This window comes from Oncorhynchus tshawytscha, linkage group LG11, assembly GCF_018296145.1.
Source record: "Oncorhynchus tshawytscha isolate Ot180627B linkage group LG11, Otsh_v2.0, whole genome shotgun sequence".
In the NCBI taxonomy this organism is placed as follows: Eukaryota; Metazoa; Chordata; class Actinopteri; order Salmoniformes; family Salmonidae; genus Oncorhynchus; species Oncorhynchus tshawytscha.
Window position 1 is genome coordinate 16,471,962 of NC_056439.1, and position 22,944 is coordinate 16,494,905.

Sequence of the window (22,944 nt, forward strand, 5' to 3'; positions counted from 1 at the left end):
TCACTATTATTTTACAATGTAGAAAATAGTAAAAATAAAGAAAAACTAGAATGAGTATGTGTGTTCAAACTTTTGACTGGTACTGTATGTGATTACTGAAACAGCTGTTTAAACTTTTCTTTTTTTACATCTGAGTTGGTGAAAGCTTTTTAATGGAAAGTTTGAACATTCAATTCAGTTATATTCTTTACAGAGATGTTTCTTTAAACCTCTGAGAATAGTTTTTTCTTCAGTATCTAAACATATATCTGGCAATGTGATACGGTATTTGTTTCCTTCAGATACAAGCTCTCTTTTTACTATTTGTATAAAAATGCTAGCAAGTAAACTGTGTTGTGCTGTGCGTTCTGAATGTTTGTGTTGATATCATTAATAATTGCATGAAATTATCAAACAACAATTTTTTCTTTTGTTTTAATGTAGAGATTGTATGAACAAGGCAGCCTCTGTCTGGTAGTGCCAACTGTATTAAAATGATAATAATGATTCAACATGGACTCCATAAAGACATCTCTGTCATGGGAAAAACTAAAGTGACGTAACTGATCTGCAAGCCGATGATGAATTTCACAATTGGTTAACATTAGATTAAGGTTTACCCCTAATGTTAGGCTTAGTGGTAAAGTTAGGGTTAGATTACATTTTTGAGTTTAAAATAGGGTCCGTTTTAGGTTTTGACTAGTTGGGCAGTTAATGGGATGCTGGTCAGAAATGTCCCTTAAATTTAGTATTTTGGGGGTTTGGGTCAGGGTTAGTGTTTTGGGTGGTGGGATATGTACAGCACTTTGAACATGAAGCTACTAGTTGAAGTATTAGACAGCGATGACCATTTCCATTCACATGCCCCAAGATCGTGAGGGTTATTCATAAAACCATATCAAATGTATCAATCACCCTTTCGAGTTGAAAGGAGGAATCCAGTAGATAATCCCAGATTGTGCAGAATCTATCATAGGTGATTGATAATTGATGAACCATAGTTTTGGTTGAATAACTGTTCCCTTCATCACAAAACAAAAGGTAGGCTGAGACATATTATGGGGTACATTCAGATTTATAATCTTGCCAATTGTCCATATGCCTAAATAAATGAATGAAGTTGCACATAAGAAGTGATTCTTTTTTTTTTTTTAGATTCACTGCAGTATTGCAGAAACCTGTTGTGTGTTACAAAATACTCAAACTGAGAAAGGTAGAAAAGGAGAATGATGATCGTTGTGGAGTGGAGATTTGCTGTCCATGAATTCTAACACAATCGTTCACATTTGTCTGGTTCAACCAGTGTAACGAATCAAATCCAATCAAAATGTATTGGTCACATACACATATTTAGCAGATGTTATTGCGGATGTTATAACTATTGTGTGAAAGAATGGATGTGCATTCTCCAGAGTCACACCAGCAACAAATCAGAGCACACAAACAATTAATTCAAACTGACCAATAGCAAATCATACACATTTACTACTGTAGTTACTCTAATAAGGTGTGACTGGAAAATGCACCTCTACCCTGTTACACTAGTAGTCCCCCGAAGGCTCTGTTTAGTCTGCGTTCAGACAGGCAGACCAATTATATTTTTTCACTAATTGTGCAGGAGACAAGACAAATGTAGGGAAACTCTTTTCACAGCACTTTGATACCGAAGTTACTTTTTCGTAACAGGTTCGGAGAACTTACGCATAAGGTTCGGAGAAGTAGCGTAGCAGGTCAGGAGACTGAGGTTCAGGTTAGGGAAACGGTTAGGGTTCGTGAAAATGCTCTCCCAACCTGCAACGAAAATCACTTTTTATCGAAGTGCAGTGAAAAGAGTCTCGACAAATGTCAGGTACATTTTCTATCTTGAGTTATTCAACCATAAAAACGACTCAGTAGGCCTAGTCTATGTAGACTGTGTAGTCTATGTAGACTAGGCATAAGTGAAGAGCAATAGCAATACATTGAAATGGATAGATGCATCTTAAAGCAGTAGTAGGATGAAGTTGCCTCTAGATCAGTTTTGCATGTCCCCCATTGATGGTTAAAATTAGGATTAGGGGGAGGGAAAGTTGATCCTAGATCTGTACCTAGGTCAATTTCACCCCTAAAATGTGAAAAGTTACCATTTGTTGCACTTTAGTGCCCTCACATGGATAACAGTTCCAACATAATTTTATACCTAATTATTTAGTATTGCATTAAATGCACATTTAAAATAACTTACTTGTAGCCAAGGTTATAAACATAGTTGCAAACTGATTCAGTCACAACAAAAAAATACTGTCAGAAGTGGGATTCGAACCCACGCCTCCAGGGGAGACTGCGACCTGAACGCAGCGCCTTAGACCGCTCGGCCATCCTGACACATGTTCTTTAACTGTACATCTTCATATTTAAAGATTTAAAAAACAACAAAACAGAACAAAACAAGCAAGTTCATGCAATGCAAACATTATATGGTTTTCTTTCGTTAAACTTGCATGATTTCGAAACTGCTAGATTTTTATCACACCAGGTGCTAACGCTTTTTCACTTTAACCCAATCTCTCTGCCGCAACGGACAAATTCAAAACCGATGACTTTTGGCAACGAGCAAAAGAAAACGGGAGGAAGCTCCAGCAGCTGTGGCAAAGATTTTATAATTAACACATTGTTTATTATAACTACCTAGCTCATTGTTCTATACGTGGCTGTGACGTAGCTAAGGGGCTCGTTGAGTTGTAAGGCTAAAGCAACCTACTGTAACGTTAGAGGAAGGACGGGGGAGGCGCATCTGCAACAGCCGAAAGTCGGACACTAAAATGGGTTTTTCAACAGCAAGACTCAGACCAATGTGGCTGAGTTGGCATTGTTTATAAAAGTGTTTCTTTATAATGTCGAAATAAACATGTCTCCAACTCCCATACCAGACACACACGAACTGAAATCACATGTGTGTATATTGTAGCCTACAATCAATTGAGAGAGTGAAACACTGAAAGAGATCCTAATATCACATTAATTTGTACATATCCACTGTATACATAATTGCGGCAGTTGGTTCCTGTTTTTCAGTCATGTTGTTGGTCACGTCTTCTTCTCTGGTATTATGGCGATCAGCAGACAAAAGTTAAAGGTGCGTGCTGCCACCTACTGTATGGGTTGCGGAAAAGGGAGAAGAAGAAAAACATCATAAGCAGTACAAGAATAAAATAAATTTAAAAACACATCCCACTCCTTCAGTCATAGTCCAAATCACATCCCGACACTGGCTCAGGTGCCTGTGAAGACATTTGTCGACAGGATTCCTTGTAATGTCTCTACTGTAAAATCCCTGAGTCCCAAAAAACATCCAGCCGCACTCAAAACAATGCCTTTTTTCTCTGATTTCTTCTTTGTTTGCGGTGTGCAATGCATAAACGATACAGTCCACCTTTTTAACATGAAACGTGTCAGAATCCTGTTGGTGAGTAACATTTACTGGTCTCTCTAATCCACCTGCAATGTTATCTTCAACTTTACTCCCTACTTCCACTCTTCTCATCGCCCCTGGATAGGAGACATTTTTTTATTTTTTTTATTTCACCTTTATTTAACCAGGGAACCAGAGAACAAGTTCTCATTTACAATTGCGACCTGGCGGACAGCCCAGCCCACATGCTGGACAGCCCTCACTCCTGCTACCTCGGTCTCCTTCACCATAACAGGGAACTTCATGCTTGCCACCACAACTAAAACAGGAAGCACCAGTGACTTGCTCAATACTTATAATACTCAATACTTATATGCTTATAAGAAATCCCGCTATGCCTTCAGATAAACCATCAAACAGGCAAAGCGTCAACAAAGGACTAAGATAAAATCCTACTACACCGGCTCTGACGCTCATTTTTGTTGCAGAACTTGCAAACTATTACGAACTACAAAGGTAAACCCAGCTGTGAACTGCCCAGTGACGCAAGCCTACCAGATGGGCTAAATGCCTTTTATGCTCGCTTCGAGGCAAGCAACACTGAAGCATGTATGAGAGCACCAGACTGAGTGATCACGCTCTCCATAGCCGATGTGAGTAAGATCTTGAAACAGGTCAACATTCACAAGGTCACATGTGCGGACCAACTGGCAAGTGTCTTCACTGATATATCAACCTCTCCATGACCAAGTCTGTAATATCTACATGTTTCAAGCAGACCACCATAGTCCCTGTGCCCAAAAATGCCAAGGTAACCTGCCTAAATAACTATCGCCCTGTAGCACTCACGTCTGTAGCCATGAAGTTCTTAAAAAGGCTGGTCATGGCTCACATCAACACCATCATCCCGGAAACCCTTAGACCCACTTCGCATACCGCCCCAACATATCCTCCTGGACAAAAGGAACACCTATGTGAGAATGCTGTTAATTGACTACGGCGCAGCGTTCAACACCATAGAGCCCACAAAGCTCATCACTAAGCACCCTGGAACTAAAGACCTCTGTCTGCAACTGGATTCTGATCCTCTTGATTGACCACCCCCAGGTGGTAAGGGTAGGCAACAACACATCTGCCATGCTGATCCTCAACATCGGGGCCCTTCAGGGGTGCGTGCTTAGTACCCTCCTGTATTCCTTGTTCACCCATGACTGCATGGCCAAGCATGACTCCAACTGTATCATTAAGTTTACTGACGACACAACAGTGGTAGGCCTGATCACCGACAACGATGAGACAGCCTACAGGAAGGAGATCAGAGACCTGGCAGTGTGGCGCCAGGACAACAGCCTAACCCTCAACGTGAGCAAGACAAAGGAGCTGATCGTGGACTACAGGAAAAGGAGGGCCTGTAGTGGAGCGGATCGAGAGCTTCAAGTTCCTTGGTGTCCACATCACCAAAATACTATCATGGTCCAAACACACCAAGACAGTTGTGAAGAGGGCAGGACACCACCTATCCCCCCCCCAGGAGACTGAAAAGATTTGACATGGATCCCCAGATCCTCAAAAAGTTCTTCAGCGAGTTCTACAAGAAGTTCTGGCTTGAGATATGCCCTATCTTCATGCCTGCTTTAAATGATACGTTCGAAAGAGACATCATACCAGAGTCCTGGAAAACTGCATCCAAAACACCAAAGTCCCATTAAACTGCTCTTCGTTTAGACCTATTAGTTTGATAGGAGTTGATGTTAAAATAGTCGCTTAAACACGTTCCCGCAGGTTGGAGGTCCTACTTCCAGACCTCATTAAACCTGATAAGACTGGTTTTGTCAAATCCAGATTTGGAACAGACAATGTGAGACGTGCTTTGAATATCATAAACCACCTTGGCAGAATGAAAGACCCTGCACTCATTGTCTCTCTCGATGCCAAAAAGGCATCAAATTCTTGTTTGCTGTATTTGAAAAAGTTAATCTGGGTGATCATTTTATTAATTTAAAATCACTTTATTCTGACCCATCAGCAGCAGTTAACACAAATGGTAAATTATCAGAAAGATTTCCTATCGGTAGGGGCTGTCGTCAAGGCTGTCTTTTATCTCCCGCTCTGTTCTCGTTAGTCATGTAACCACCGGCCGAGGCAATAAGGTCTAGTAATAACATCAGGGGCATCTCTATGGGTGAAGAAGAGCATAGAATGTCATTATTTGCTCTGATTTGCTTGTATACGTCTAAACCTAAACGTCTAGACCTCTGTCACTGCAGGAATGGACATCATATCTGAATATGGTAACCTGTCAGGGTACAAAATTAACATGGATAAATCCATTGCTTAACCTTTGAATATCCCCTCTACAATCAACTTAGAAACAATATCTCTATTCCAATTGACTGAAACAGGCTTAAAATACTTTGCCATATATGTTACTCCAAATCTTAAAGACCTGTTCACTTCAAATGATATGCCTTTGCTGACAAATATTAAACAGGACCTGATTAACTGGTCTACCCTACCAAACTCTCTTTTTGGCAGGATTAATGTCGTCAGGAAGAATATCCTTCCTTGACTAAATTATCTATTCCAAAATATCCCCTGCCATCTATCTCAATCCTTTTTTTCAGAAAATAAATGCCAATATATCTAAATATATCTGGAACAATAAGAAACCTAGAACCAAATTGACCAAACTAATTAAGCCTAAGGATTTAGGAGGGGACTCTTTGCCAAATCTGCAACTATATTAATGGTCTGCTCAGATCAAGCACATGATTAGTTGGTTCCTCGACAGATGCCACTCACTTTGGGTTGGGATGGAATCGATAGCATGTCATCCAAGAGCATTAGCTTCCTTACCATTTATTAATAGCTTTGAAAAGATCCAGGCCTTATCTGACAATTTGACAGTACATAAAATACTCTTAGCTTGGCAAGATGCAAGGTGGTAATTCCAGACCATATATCACTCTGGTCACCAATTTCCCTTAATACAGACCCCCCCCCATGTTCCTACAATTTAGACACTTCATAGAGGGTCAGAAGAAAGTCAATAAACTATGTTTTCAAATTACCGAAGTTGAAAAACTATTTATGAATCCTACTGTTCGGAGAGGTTGAATCTCCGACATATATTCTATTTTATTGAACAGAAGTGCCTCATCCTATGATGAGTTGAGACGTGTTTGGGAGAGAGACATTGGACATGCATTCGGCGTGAAAGAATGGACTTCTATCTGCGAAAGGGTCTACCCCAAATGCAACTCCACAAGAATACAATTCATAGGACCTACTTTACACCTTTCCATCAGAATGTTTTCCAATGCATCACATTTATGTTTCAAATGTAAACAGGATACTGGCACCTTCGCGCAAGTTTTTTGGTACTGTAGCAGAATCCAGTCTTATTGGAATTATATTAATTTACACATGCAGAAGATCTTAGGTAGATCATTAGCTTTTTCACTGAATTTATATTTGCTCTACTTGGATTGTAATCGTTGTGTTTGACCCTGACTCTGAACGTCTGTTCAATACCCTTGTTTACTTAGCCCCAAAAAATGCTTATTGTTATAATGGTCCACACCTTGAAGTACCTACTGCGAGAATGTGGCTTTCTCAAGCCTCTGCTATTCTACCCCTAGAGAAACTTCTCTTTGACACCAGTCTGATACATTTAGGAAAATCTGGTCTCAATTGTGGTCCTATGTAGAAAACCTCACATAACTGCCCCATGTTATAATTGTGATGTCTGTATATATATTTTTATTTGAAAATATATTTTTGAATAATGTTTTGCTGCATCCTTATTCCTTTTATTGTACCTAGTCTATATGTGGTGCACTTTGTTGGGTTGTCTATGTAACCTCTGTCAAAAGAAAATAACATTTTTAATAAAAAGATAATTACCAAAAAAAAGTTATATAGCTGCACCATCGAGAGCATCCTGACCAGTTTCATCACCGCCTGGTATGGCAACTGCTCGGCATCCGACTGTAAGGCACTACAAGGGTAGTGCGTACAACCCAGTACATCACTGGGGCCCAGCTTCCTGCCACCCAGGTCCTCTATGCTAGGCGTGTCAGAGGAAGGTCCAAACATGGCAAGCGGTACCAGAGTGCCAAGTCTAGGTCCCAAAGGCTCCTTAACAGCTTCTACCCCCCAAGCCATAAGACTGCTGAAGAATTCATCAAATGGCTACCGGGACTATTTGCATTGATCCCTCCCCGTTTTTATACTGCTACTACTCACTGTTTATTATCTACAGTATGTATAGTCACTTTACCCCTACCTAGATGTACATATTACCTCGATTAACCAGTAGCCATGCACATTGACTAGGTACTGGTGCCCCCTGTAAATAGCCTTGTTATTGTTATTTTATTGTCTTACTTTTTAAGATTTGAGTTTTTTATTATTTTTATTATTTTTACCCCGTTTTCTCCCCAATTTTGTGGTATCCAATTGTTTTAGTAGCTACTATCTTGTCTCATCGCTACAACTCCCGTACGGGCTCGGGAGAGACGAAGGTTGAAAGTCATGCGTCCTCCGATACACAACCCAACCAAGCCACACTGCTTCTTAACACAGCGCGCATCCAACCCGGAAGCCAGCCGCACCAAACGTGTTGGAGGAAACACCGTGAACCTGGCAACCTTGGTTAGCGCGCACTGCGCCGGCCCGCCATAGGAGTCGCTGGTGCGCGTGTGACGTGGGTGATGTATGTGTTTTTGGTCTTGTCTAGGGGTTTTGTATGTTTATGGGGCTGTTTCCTTTCTAGGTATATTGTATGTCTTTGGTTGCCTAGATTGGTTCTCAATTAGAGGCAGCTGTCTATCGTTGTCTCTGATTGGGAACCATATTTAGGCAGACATATTCTGTGGGTACTTTGTGGGTGATTGTTTCCGTGTCTGTGTTTGTTGCACCACACGGTACTGTTTCGGTTATTCATGGTTCGTTTATTGTTTTGTTGTGTTTCGGTTTATTTCATTAAAAATAACTATGGACACTTACCACGCTGTATTTTGATCCGATCCCTGCTACAAATCAGCCGTGACAATTATTGCACACAGAGTGACTTATGTTACTTGTTAAGCAGATGTTTACTCCTGAATTTATTTAGGATTGCCATAACAAAGGGGTTGAATACTTATTGACTTGAGACATTTCCACGTTTCACTTTTAATGATTTTGTAAACATTTCGAATAAATGAATTCCTTTGACATTATAGGGTATTCTGTTAGGCCAGTGACACAAAATCCCAATTTAATCCATTTTAAATTCAGGCTCTAACACAACAACATTTGTAAAAAGTCAAGGGGTGTGAAAACTTTCTGAAGGCACTGTAGCTGTGAATATATAACATCTACATTTCACACTATTTTCAGATTGACTGTAATCCACCCCCCAATTTTTCCTGGGTCGAACCTATCAAATTGGCCAGATTGGCACTCCCTCAAATGACTTCCTATTACCTGTACCTACTGGACAATTGCATACGACACCTGGTGTGCTTGTGTGAGAAAAGCTCCTAAACCTCACCAACTCCAGAGAAGATTCTGAGGTTTATGTCCATTGTGGAGGAATAAATGCAAAAGGCTATATAAGGATTCAGTTAAAAAGTATTCAGTAACCCATTATTCAGTCAATACATCAAAGAGGTTCTTATTTCTGACACATGAAGCTAAATTAACATTAACCACTGATTTCAATGTGACAGGTCTGGACAGTGAACACAGGCTAATTATTCTCAAACAATGATGTGTATAAACGCATAGCCTTCTGTATGTTTACTTATGTACTCAACCATATGTACTTCTCTCTGCTATAGGGGGTAGCTGTCTACTGTATTCATGGCCATGGCAGGACAGGAACCATGCTGGCAAAGACCAGGAAAATCTCAGTCACCGATGAGATCAGAAGGGCTCAGATTACTGTACACGTGGACTCTTGTGGAGTCACCCCTAAACATAGTGAACTATTCATACAAGTAGGATGTCCTGAGTTGTAAAGGAGGAGTACGGCATAGGAGGTTGGTGGCACCTCAATTTGGGAGGACATACTCGTGGTAAAGGCCGAGGCTGAATAAGTGGAATGGTATCAAACACATAAAACACACGGTTTCCATGTGTTTGATGCCATTCCATTCTCTCCATTACAATCATTATTATGAGCCGTCCCCCCCTCAGCAGCCTCATGTGATGTACGGTACATCCGTAATGTATACCATGACTGCTGTTGTACATTTTCCAAAAAGATGAATCAAATCTTAATTTATTTTTAAAAATCCATGTATGTAAAAAAGCATCTACCTACCTAAGTTTTCATTTAAGTAAACATATAACAGAAAAACATGAAAATGTGCATTCGACAGTCTAAGTGTAAAGATCAATTAGGAGAAAAGACAAGTAAACATGCCGAGAAATCACAAAGATAGTCCACATTTTTCCACAGAATATAGATTATAATATTAATTCTAACATCTTCTGATTGGTTTCTACTGTAGCTTATAAAAAGGTTGAGCCTTGATCGATGAGCCTTGACCGAATGTTGAGGCCATCTTCTCAGGATCCTCATCTTACAAGGCTTTGACTTTGATGGAGGCGTTTGATCCGAGGGAGAAGAGACGTTGGCGCTCCTTAAATGTGAGATTCTCAGGTGTTGCGTCACCTTTGAAGTTGTTCTCTTTCTGGCCTCTGCAACCAATCAATAACCCACACATATGGATGTAATTGAGAAGATCAATACCTATAGGTTAACAATACTGTATATCATGGTCTGTTATACATCATGATGCATTACTTTCAGAACAAATTATGTAATTTAACTTTTGGTTTAGCCAGGGACATTGTTTTTGTGGGATACAAATGTACATTCAAATGAAGTTGAAACTTACTCTTTCGAGGACTTCTCATCAAAGTTTACGTTGAGTTCATTCGACTCTTGAACATTTTCTCCTGTTGACGTGTCTCTATCTTCTTCTTCATCATCATCCTCATCATCATCATCGTTTCCATTCTGTTGGAACTCCTGCAGTCTCTGTTGAAATTGCCACTCCAGGTTGAGCCTACGGAGCCTGTCGGTCTCCTCTGGTGTGAGCTGGGCTTTAGCCTGCAGATCCTGGATCTCCTGTTCCAACAGGTCGACCACCTAGATCAAGGAACAGACGGCAAAAAAAGACACATTTCCATGTAAGAACAGCCAGCAACAAGCAAATTTGGATTTTGATGGACAATACGTTACGTTATTCTCTATTTGCATGGAAGTTCATCTTGTGAGGTCAGCAACACATCAAAAACACAAAATACACAAAATCAATACAATACAACACAACACAATACTGTAGAGTATAATATAGTAGACACACTTCAAATAAAGATGTTAATTATTATTATGTTACCTGTAGTCTCTGCTGCTTCTGCTGCTTCTCCCATGCATCCCTCTTCCATGGGTCTGGAGACAGACTTTTGTTGCCTTCTGATGGTGGCTCTTTATTCATGCTGAAGTATTGGTCCTGATTTCGACATTTGGCATTAATTGTGTATTTTATACTGGAAGTGTATTTGTGTATTTATTTGTATATTCCTTATTCATACATGCATTTGAGTTTTCACTGTCGTGTGTATTAAGACAGTTGGATTTTGATTACAAAAAAAAGAATGTACAGTACCTGATGTCCTGGGGTGGTCCCTGGTTGTGGTTTAGCTGGAGGTCTCTGGAGGGATGTGTCTTTTGACTGGGTTGGGAACAGTTGGGACGTCGCTGTTTGCACCCTCCTCAAGGCTTGTTGTTGTTGGATCTTCTGTGAGGATGAGAGTGAGGGCTGAGGTTGCCTCATGGACACAGAGGATGGAGGAGGACATGTAGCTTGGCGATGCTGGGCTGGCAGTTGATAATGAGACCCCTGTTTTTGATTGCTGAGGAGGGCTTGTCCCTGGCCTTTACCCTCAGGGTTTTGGTTCATCTTCACGGGCAGTAGAGTGGGAGTTTGTTGGAAAGTAGTCATTGGACTGCGCGGCTGGGTGTTGGAAAGCCGTGTAGCAGGGATGTCTATGTGTATTGGCTGGATGGCAGACGAAGGGTCGTGTGACGTAGGAGTTCTCCAGTAGCCATACCGTGTGTTGTGGTGGCTCGGTTGGGTCTTAGTGGAGAGGCTGACAGTATGGTTGTAATGTATGTCGTGGGTAGAGATGCTAGGCTTCATAGGAAAGGAGGTGTAGTAGCTTTCCTGCTGGTTCTGGTTCCATGCATTATGTGTATTGTCCACTAGGGGGCGATCATTCTCCATGCACAAATTCTCCTGTGAAAGGGCCTGCCGCTATGGAAGGAAATATTCAATTATTTTTCATTTGGCATTTAAGTTGATTAAGTGTAAGTGTAACAATTGCATATATGAAATGGTCCAAACTTGAAATAGTTGGTTTAAGATATTGGGGGACGTACTGCTGTATAAAGGATAAGATGTAGCTACTCATACCATCAAGGTCCTCTTGTTGGAGATCTGTCCATCTAGATTAAATGAGACTCTGGGCTCCTGAGGTGGGAGTTCAAAGGCTACTGTCTTCCTGTCCTGAGACCTAGGGGCTGGTAGAGTCAGGTATTCCCTTTGGTACATCTGATGGGAGAACATTAAGGTGATTGTGTTTTTATACCATTACAGATTCAATGTAGACAAACCCACTAAGCCACGGATTACAAGTATTGACCCACTGTTTAAGCATCTTTGGGTCCTTGAAAGCGCTATATAAAACCCATGTATTATTATTAAATTACTTACATCAGAGCACAGAAGGTTGCTGGTGGAGACTGCAGTGATTTTACTGTCTGTTGGGATGGCTGGGTCAACTGGTTCTCCTTCTGGGCCTAGAACAAGCGAGGAAAGAAAGAAAATGACAGAACTGCCATGAAACATTTCTAAAAAGGGCTTTTCACACTACTCCCACATGAAAAAATACTATAGCGTATTATGGTATACATACTATACACTCTTAAAGTCTGCACAAAGCACTGCAGTGAACACCGTAGTATGTACTGTAGGATAGTGTAGTATTTACAGTTAACTATAGTATAAACTATATACTATAGTAATGAATTTAGTGTTTTTGCAGACTGTAGTATATTGTAGTATTTACTGTAGTGTTTTTGCAGACATTACTGTAATATTTACTACACTGTTTTTGTTTTATTATCTTTGACATAGAAGTGGAATCTTTTTCCTTAAGGAAACCTACTGGAGAAATACTAAAATGGCATTTTCCATTAGGACTGGGTTCAGAACAGAAAGTCCAGAGGTTCTACTATTTTCTATAACCTTTAGCAAACAAATTATATGATCTATACTCGGCATGTAGGTTTCTCACTTATGGATGGAATATGAGGGAGGGAGATGTAAATGAAATACTTTAGCATTTACTGTAGTTAAAAAAACTGTTGTGTTTTGTGGACTGTAGTGTTTTTGTAGACATTACTGCAGTATTTACCACAGTGTTTTTTTGCTGATAATACTGTAGTATTTACTATAGTATTCTACAGTACACTATACAAAAAAAAATCCTGTAATTGTCACAGTAAATTACTTTTTTACTCAAACAGTAACATACTGTATAAACTGAATACAGTAGATTATCGTAAACACATTGCATTGTGGGCAAAAAGTTAACTTACTGTATTTGTGAATATTCAAAATAGAATGCCACATTAAAAGCACAAGGGCAACATAACCAAAGCACATTCCCTGAAGCAAGAGAGAAAACATTTTAGAAAATTATTATTATAAATTTCATATTTTAATGGTACCTGTTTTTTTATTTTATAATTCTTGCGTTGTTTGTGTCCGTGCTGTTTTATATTACAGGAAAAAATATATATAATCAGAAAGGCATATCATACAAACAAAACAAAAATCCATTGTGAAAAGTAAGCCAAGCACAAACACAAATTAGGAGGTACAGTGCATTCGGAAAGAATTCAGACCCCTTGACCTTTTCCATATTTTGTTACATTACAGCCTTAATCAAAAATGGATTAAATAAAAAAAAATCTCATCAATACCCCATAATGACAAAGCGAAAACAGGCTTTTAGAAATGTTTGCTAAATTATTAAAAATAAACAACAGAAATACCTTATTTACATAAGTATTCAGACCCTTTGCTATGAGACTCGAAATTGAGCTCAGGTGCATCCTGTTTCCATTGATCATCCTTGAGATGTTTCTACAACTTGATTAGAGTCCACCTGTGGTAAATTCAATTGATTGGACATGATTTGGAAATGCACACACCTGTCTATATAAAAGGTCCACAGCCAAAAACCAAGCCACGAGGTCGACGGAATTGTCCGTAGAGCCCCTGAGGCACAGATTTGTGGAAGGGTACCAAAAAATGTCTGCAGCATTGAAGGTCCCCAAGAACACAGTGGCCTCCATCGTTCTTAAAAGTTTGGAACCACCAAGAGTCTTCCTAGAGCAATTGGGGGCAAAGGGTTTGGTCAGGGAGGTGACCAAGAACCCAATGGTCACTCTGACAGAGCTCTAGAGTTCCTCTGTGGAGATGGGAAAACCTTCCAGAAGGACTACCATCTCTGCAGCACTCCACCAATCAGGCCTTTATGGTAGAGTGGCCAGACGGGGGCCACTCCTCAGTAAAAGGCACGACAGCCCGCTTGGAGTTTGCCAAAAGGTACCTAAACAAAATTGTTTGGTCTGATGAAACCAAGATTGACCTCTTTGACCTGAAGGCCAAGTGTCACGTCTGGAGGAAACCCCATACCATACCTATGGTGAAGCATGGTGGTGGCAGCATCATGCTGTGGGGATGTTTTTCAGTGGCAGGGCTGGGAAACTAGGACTAAGGGAAAGATGGACGGAGCAAAGTACAGAGAGATCCTTGATGAAAACCTGCTCCAGCGCACTCAGACTGGGGCAAGACTGGGGCAAAGGTTCACCTTCCAACAGGACAACAACCCTTTGCACACAGCCAAGACAACCCAGGAGTGGCTTTGGGATCACTGATCAGACATGACAGGAAAGGTGAAAGCTGTGGGATGGAACCCTTGCCTGCACCTATCTCGTCTTTAAAGATCAGTAATTACCTCAAGGATGGAAGGAAGAAAGGATGCAAATAAGTGCCCTGTTTGAATAATTTCAAGAAGCATCCTTTCCTTCTCCATTCCTTGAAGTAATGAAGTGGATTGGTGGAAGCGGTGTGGTGGAACCCTTATTTTCACATTTCGAATCTAGCCAGATCAGTGATTATTTGACTGAGCGGAAGGGATGGAGGAAGAGTGCATCTTAGAAGTATTTTAACCTTGAGCGGAAAAGTATTCAAACAAGACCCTGACCCTGTTTGAATTCTTCAGAAATGCTTCCTCCCTTCTTACTTTCCTCAAAGTAATCACAGATCTTAATTGGTTGGATTGGTGAACTTTGCTTGAACCTACCCACCTATAGATATGTGCTTACCACCAGGAAACAAGGGAGGAAGGATGCATTTTTCTGAAGCATGGCAGGTAGCCTAGTGGTCAGAGCGTTGGAATAGTAACCGAAAGGTTGCAAGATGAACAAGGCAATTAACCCACTGTTCCTAGGCTGTCATTGAAAATAAGAATTTGTTCTTAACTGACTTGCCTAGTTAAATAAAGGTACAATAAAATGTGAGTTTTCACTCCACCTTGAACTTGATGGATTAATTAAAGTCACTATTTAGTAAGGAACTCCACTCACCTGGTTGTCTAGGTCTTAATGGGAAGGAAAATCCAAAAACCCACAGACACTCGGCCCTTTGTGGAATGAGTTTGACAACCCTGCTTTTAATTACTCAAAGGAGGCTCTGTGCTAATAGAGCCAGGCTCAAAGTGTCCTAACACATTTTAGCCACCAGAGGGCTGTCTGAAACTCAATTGACCACTGCAGGTTCTCAACATTTGTCTGTGTGTACTATAGCAGGGGTAAATGCCACTGTGCAGGACAACGGCTTATATAGTGGCAGCAGTATGTTGAGTTGGATTCCAATATAAATTACCAATCACTTTGCAAGTCACTATAATGTGACTTGCATCTAGGGTTGCAAAATACTAGCCGAACTGAGCCAAGCCAAATCAAGCTGTACTGAGCTGGCTTCGTTATACCTACCATGGTTGCTGGGACTGTGCTGAGAAATACCATGTGAAACTAAAATATCAGAGACAGCACAGTATGACTGGCTTGGATCGACGCAATAGTGTGAAAAGGGTGTTAAGTCAACTTTTCAAAAAGAACACTATTGTTAGACTCACTGATCATGTTAGGGTTGGAGCAGTATAGCTGTCTGTTCTTCAGCAGGGTCTGTTCTCTCTGTCTCCTGTTCCCTCCATGGGAGTTATTACCCCATAGTCCTGAGGGCCCAGAGCTCTGCTCCATGCCGTCATACACGATCAGGGCCTTGCCGTTCGGCTTAGCATGGCTGCTGCTGGTGGGGCCACTACCATCCAAAGCTGGGAGAACCATAGAAAAGTTGGTTAGATCTTGAACATCTAGGTGTAGGTCTACTATTAATTGAAAAAGACTATTCTTACCATTCATTTTGGAAAACAACTACTAACAGGAAGCCATGAAATTAAATGATCTGAATTTGGTTTTGGTCTTAGATCATTAGACCTCTTTTGAGGGACTGTTCAGGGGAAAATGATAACAATGCAGAGAGAATAATGCCTTTGTTCTGCTCGTACCTGTAGTTGATACTGAAGGTGGTTCATCTAGCAAGGCAGCCAGACCATGGCATGTTGCTCCCTGCTTGGCAACCTGTAAAGTCACAACTGACCCAGTGTGCATCATTATGCCTGCTGCCCTACAATCAAGACAAGACCACATCAATCACTGTCAATTCATTATGCTTTCAAAGCATAATCCTCTATTTGTTTTTCAGCATATTTGAAATGACCATTGAACAGATGGAACTATTGCAGATTGTTCCAACAGAAACTGTTTTCACATCAGGGTTAATGACCGAATAGTTATCTGTAAAGACCTAAATAAATGTTATACTAAAAAAGGACCTGAAAGTTAGCCTTGCTGACAGCGACCCACGTGACTAGACAGCTCGCTGTGACTCACTGGTCTAGTATCTTGGGCTTTTAAAAGGGGAGGTTGGCTCAACATAGTGGTGGAGTCAGCGTATCCACTCAGTCAAGTCTCCTATGGACCAGTTTATGCCCAAGTCTATGTCTGTAGAAAAACAAGGCCAAATTGATATTGCATTGGCTAAAATGATTGCCACTGATTTCCAGCCATTTTCCATTGTGGAGGACAGAGGTTCCAGAAATTATAGCAATAGTCTAAATCCAATGTACACAATTCTAAGCAGGAAAACCCTTTCAAAAGCCCCTATTCCACAACTGTACGAGAGCACACAGGCTTCAGTGCGAGAAAGAGTCCAAAAAGCTATTGCAGTTTGCCTTACCACTGACTGTTGGACATCAAGGGTAACCACTTCTTACATGCCGGTTCCATTTTTTATTTTTTTATTTATCCGTTATTTTACCAGGTAAGTTGACTGAGAACACGTTCTCACTTACAGCAACGACCTGGGGAATAGTTACAGGGGAGAGGAGGGGGATAAATGAGCCAATTGCAAATTGGGGATTATTAGGTGACCGTGATGGCTTGAGGGCCAGATTGGGAATTTAGCCAGGAAACCGGGGTTAACACCCCTACTCTTACGATAAGTGCCATGGGATCTTTAATGACCTCAGAGAGTCAGGACACCCGTTTAACGTCCCATCTGAAAGACGGCACCTTACACAGGGCAGTGTCCCCAATCACTGCCCTGGGGAATTGGGATATTTTTTAGACCAGAGGAAAGAGTGCCAGAGGAAAGAGTACATGTCACTTCATTGAAGATTTTTTGATGTCTAGCTCTCATCTGGACTTCTTTGAGTTCAGCGACAGACACACCCCAGAGAACTTGGGAGAGGAGCTGTTGAGAGTGGCCAGAGAATGGCAAGAAGATGGAAAAGAGGTCTGTTGTGTTAGCGACAATGCAGCTAACATAAACAAAGCCATGAAACTGTTGAAAATGGACCAATCATCAACCATGTCTTGCCCACACAATCAACCTGATTGTAAGAGATGCTCTGAAGGTGATGAAGCCCACTGTGGACAAAGTGAAATCAGCTGTAAAATACTTTCACAGAGCACAGCATGTGCTGAAAAACTAGTCTACACAATGCCAGATGGGGATGCCTGAGCTGAGGCCGAAACAAGACTGCACTACAAGGTGGAATTCAACATTTAATATGTTGAAGCTGTTTCTTGAGTCAAAGGATGCCATCATCTCTACCCTGGCCATTGTCAATGCACCTGTTGATGCTCTGACCCATGAGGATTGGGAGGTAAACACAGGACATGTGACACCCTATGTTCATCAACGGACAGAAAGCTCCACAGAATGGAATATAATCACGTGCTATCAGAAACCACTGCAATTGACCCCAGGTTTAAGGAGTTCGCCTTCAGTGATGCCAGAGTGATTGATGAGGCTCTTCCACATCTGTTCTCTCTGAGAGGGTCTTCTCAAAAACGGTACAAATAATTACTGAGTGAAGGAACCGCATCAGCCCCTCAAGTGAGGCAGCTTGCATTTCTGAATGCAAATCTCTCATAAAAGCAAAATATGGTCAGCATTGCTGTGTGCTGCTGGTTATAACATGGCAATAAAGAAGAGAGAGAAAAGAGGGACAATTTTAACGTTTTAAGTGGGATGATGCAGTTTTGCACATTGTTATTTATTTTTCTTTGATATGGTGCAATTTTCTATTATTATGTTGTTCAGATTGTATTCATTTTGAATTGTTACATTTATATGCACTTTGTTTATATACATTAAAAAGTTATACTTTAAATACTATACTTTTAAATGTTTAATAGCATTCTTTTTCACAACAAACCAATGCATTTTTAAATACATTGTGGTTAAGGTAGAGTATCATTTCATGTAATAATTTAATTAGAATTGTTTTAACGCCAATCATAGTCAAACTATCGCAAACGGTTTGACTTAAAAAAATACAAAACATGTTTTTTTAACTTAAGAGCCGTTTGAGAGCCAAAAGAGCCGGTTCTTTTTGGTGAGCTGAGCCCAACGATCCGGCTCACTGAAAAGAGCCGGAATGCCCGTCACTACTAGCTAGCTACTGCGTGTGTTTGTTTATCCCGAAAGGGCTGGTGGAAACGGAAGGGCTGGAGCGGTCCTATGTAAAGCAAAAATCATGATTTGTTCAATTTGAAACGGGGATATCCAACCAGCGTAGGGTGCCGCCTTGAAGTCTGAGGGCACAGCCCCTTCAGTATTGTTGCTTCGTGCTGACACATCAAAGCACCCGTTTCAGACTCTCAAATCAAGGATGTGGAGAGGCTGGTGTTAGCCAGACTATCTGAACTTAAGAGTACGTGAGCAGAGCGTTGCTGGAGCGGCACAGATCGCTCCAATTTGACTGGAGCGTGAAGTTCGATTCCCAAAGGCTGGTGTGTCGGCCTTCTCACCCCCCAATTTCGCTCCAGTAGCGCTCACTTTACGAGCTCAGGGGGGCATGCCTGGCCCAGCATGCATTTGTAGTCTACTTGTGTGCTGCTTTAGCCCCTTGCTTTAGTTACTGTCGTGGAGTTCGCTAAATATTTCCATAAAGAAACTGATAAACGCACAGGTGCTAAATTAAGGTGAATTATAAAAAGGAGGACCAAGAGCAAGAGAGGGAGTGCGGTAATGTAGTGTCCAAAACTAAAGAATCATTCTGAAAAGACACCTATCCCGAAAGCTTGATGGTGTACTTACTATGTGCACATGCTTTGTCATTGTAGCAAAGTATTTCTAAGCTAAAAATCTGATCTCTTAAACTTTTCGTTCATTTTTGTTCTATTATCTATACAATAGGCCATTTTGGCTGAATAGGCCTGGCATATTCCCCTCGTTCAAGGACCTTTCCATTTTGATTGGGTTATTTTGCCTAAAAACATTTAGGCCTATCTAAACAAACAACTCTAGATCTCTACCCAGCCTGGCAAGAGTGACCAAAAGGGTGTTTAGCATTCCCATTGGCTCTGCAAGCGCGGAGAGGATATTCTCCACTGCTGGCCTGCTGTCCAGGCACCATCACAAGAGCCTGAAACCACAGACTGACCAAACTCATGTTTCTAAAAATGTATTCAAATGCACTAATAAGTCATTTAAAAAAAATGTAATTTGTATTTAATTATAAGTAACAGCCTACATGTGCAATTTATAGACTATAATGATTACATTCACATTTTCATGTTTATGTCACAACTTCCGCCCGAAGTCAGTCCCTCTCCTTGTACAGGTGGTGTTCGGCAGTCGACGTCACCGACCTTCTAGCCATCGATCCATCCATCCATTTTTATTTTCCATTGGTTTTGTCTTGTCTTCCTACACACCTGGTTCCAATTCCATTTTTTTTAACCTTTATTTTACTAGGCAAGTCAGTTAAGAACAAATTCTTATTTTCAATGACAGCCTAGGAACAGTGGGTTAACTGCCTGTTCAAGGGCAGAATGACAGATTTTGTACCTTGTCAGCTCAGGGATTTGAACTTGCAACCTTTCGGTTACTAGTCCAATGCTCTAACCACTAGGCTCTAACCACTAGGCTACACTGCCGCCCATTCATTACATGTTGTGTATTTAACCCTCTGTTTCCCCTCATGTCTTTGTCAGAGATTGTTTGTTGTATGTAGGTGTGTTATTTGTTCTGGTGTGCGACGGGTTTTGCACCCAATTATGTTATTTTTGTTTACTTTGGTTTTCTGAGGTTTTTTGTATGTTTATTAAACAGCTCTGTTTTTTACCAAGTTCATTCTCCTGCGCCTGACTTCCCTGCCACCAGCACGCACCGCATTACAGTTTATTAAAATCCATATGGTTTGGTTTCAATAATTCAAAACCAAATGGTAGGTACAGGTAGTCAAAAATATAGATGGGTGTTGGTTAAATTGTGATTTTAATGAATGGAGCGAATTTGGAGCAGCAGTTTTTTTCTTCCTATGAGCAACAAGCAGTTTTAGCGGAAAGGAAATCATGAGCGGGATTTCCAGCTGCTCAACTCTGATCTGAACGTAGAAAGTTAGAATGTTATCTAACCTTTCCTGTGAGAGGCCCACGAGACTGTGTCCATCCACACACAGCAACTGATCCCCAGCAGTTAACCTGCAATCCTGTCCAACACAACAGCATAGAAACACATGTGGAACATAAGATTTGAAATGAGATACCAATGCTGTTCATTCAAATGATGTGAAATGTTATTGCATACTGCATCCAGTCAACAGGCATTATTTGAATTGTACTATAGTTTTCTAACCATTTCTGCTGGTCCTCCTTTGACGATAGACTTGACGTAAATCCCAAGGTTGTCTTGTCCTGCTCCCTGTAGATGGGGCCAAAGATGGACTATTGTCACTGATTGTTGGGTGAATGGATGGATGGATGGATGAATGAATTTGTACCTTGGCCGCCACGATGCTGACCCCCATTCCACTGTTCAAGGGTTTCGTCAGTGTAATAGTCACAACCTCAAGTTCTCTATGCAGTGGCTAAATGAAAGAAAAAGAGAAGAGATCTCAATAAGAAAGAGGTATTAACATTTGAAAAGGGTATGGTAAAAAATATGGATATGTTTTTAAAAAATGCACCGGGTTTGCGTCCTGTGCAAAGAAACAGTTTGCTCGGTTGAAGAAGATGGTCCAGGTGCCACCAGACTGGGGGTGAGACATCAGAGTGCAGAGGCCTAAAGGAAGAGAGAGCACAGCCTATTTAGATAACTGTTCACAGACACAACACACAACGCATGTTGTACAGGGAGTGCATTGTTTTGTGTCATTTGTATCATGCATTTTACTTACAATATAGCCTTTTACCATCCCGGATAATGCCTCTACAAGGCAGACGTTGTATACCAGTTTAGACAAAAGTCATTCTCTGGTTTATATTGAAAGTAATTAGTCAGTTCAGCAAACCTCTTTTTAAAAAGCATGTAGCTACAGTACCTTTGCGGCAGATAGGTTCCAGGAACTCTCTGAAGCCCTGCGGGATGCCATTGACCGTGTCACAGGAGTAGCCTTCCTCAGGGAGCAGGAAGGGCAGGTGGAGGTCTGGCCCCTCCTCCAGCTGGAGGTCATGCCCTTCATTACGCAACATTTCATCAGCACTGGCTTCTGCAGCCGCCACCACCCTGTCAATCACACCCTGAAAGGGCAGAGGAAGAAGACATGAAGGATATTTGAAAAACCTGTGTTTTTGGCTAGACTTTATAAGCCATTATAAATGCTTTATCATTTATTTGATGTTGATTGATTTTATTTGAGAAAAATACATATAAAATACATCTACATATAACAATACATATACCCACAGTATGAATTACAATGCATATAATGTTTATAAATGCCCATAAATGTTTAGAAATGTTTACGAACAATTAATTACAAATTTAAGGACTTGGCTAGTACTCACAGGGGCAATGCGGGGCTCGTTGGTATCGTAGAGGTAGCTTGTCATCAGTGTTCGGAGCTGCAAGGAGTTTAACTTGAAGCAGGTATTCTGGATGTTCTCCGAATCTTGCATGGAATACTTGTTCATGGTCAACAGCATTGTTACCTAGAAAATATCCATCAATCAAATCACCTCTTGACTACCTTGAACCTGATAAGATACACATTTTTATAAATGGCATGGGTTAAGTGGTTGGGCAAACACAGGTCTTGAAAAGGAGATTCTAAATGTCAACTAGAAAAGGTACATTTCCTGCACATCTCTAATGTTGGCTTTATGGTAAATCATACACTGTAGTTGACCAGGTAAACATGGGAAAGTTATACTGCTTTGAAAGTTGATAAACTTGTAAACACACAAGTAGGAGAAAATGCCCTTGAAAGATTTATAAGGAGATTTTCACACTTGCTAGAGAGGTCTTCTTTGTTTACACCCATTCAGCATTGTTCACATCTCTTTAACAATTCACAAGTAAGCGCATGCGAGTCAGCTTGGCATTGTCCTCCAGAAATGAGCCTTTCTTCTCCCACTGAGCTTTGTCGATAGCACCAGCTGAATTCAGGGCAGCAATGTTGTTGAGAGTTGTAGCAACACTGTAGCCATTTTCCATAGCTATGTCTTTCCTAAAATCTGCGGTTTAAAAATGGTGTACAATGTACTGACCAGGGAGGCCCCCATTCTGTTATAGACATGACAGACCAATTAGGACTCATCTTGATATTTGGTATTTATTAGGATTCCCATTATCCGCTGCAAAAGTATAAGATACTTTTCCTGGGGTCCACATGAAGCATGACATAATACATAGTACAGAACATTATTAGTCAAGGACTGAAATACATACAGTACATTTAAAAAGTCACACATAGCCTACAGGGGCGGCAGGTAGCCTAGTGGTTAGAGCGTTGGGCCAGTAACTGAAATGTTGCTGGATTAAATCCCTGAGGTGACAAGGTAAAAATCTGTCGTTCTACCCATGAACAAGGCAGTTAACCCACTGTTCTCTGATTGCCATTGTAAATAAGAATTTGTTCTTAAC

General features: G+C 40.9%; 1 protein-coding gene and 1 non-coding gene across 2 annotated transcripts in view; both read right to left on the reverse strand.

The window, feature by feature from the left end:
* Positions 1-2,260: 2,260 nt before the first annotated feature.
* On the reverse strand, positions 2,261-2,343 carry trnal-cag. The gene has a single exon. It is a non-coding gene; the product is annotated as a tRNA-Leu (tRNA).
* Positions 2,344-9,561: 7,218 nt separating this feature from the next.
* The window catches only part of LOC112262432 (afadin-like), a 31,412-nt gene continuing 18,029 nt past the window's right edge, over positions 9,562-22,944 (reverse strand). The window contains 14 exon segments of the mRNA XM_042330605.1: positions 9,562-10,063; positions 10,264-10,517; positions 10,768-10,881; positions 11,038-11,685; positions 11,845-11,982; positions 12,145-12,230; positions 15,641-15,838; positions 16,073-16,191; positions 20,496-20,569; positions 20,716-20,781; positions 20,861-20,973; positions 21,073-21,141; positions 21,401-21,599; positions 21,867-22,010. Coding sequence (XP_042186539.1) covers positions 9,946-10,063; positions 10,264-10,517; positions 10,768-10,881; positions 11,038-11,685; positions 11,845-11,982; positions 12,145-12,230; positions 15,641-15,838; positions 16,073-16,191; positions 20,496-20,569; positions 20,716-20,781; positions 20,861-20,973; positions 21,073-21,141; positions 21,401-21,599; positions 21,867-22,010 — 2,340 coding nt within the window. The 3' untranslated portion in view covers positions 9,562-9,945.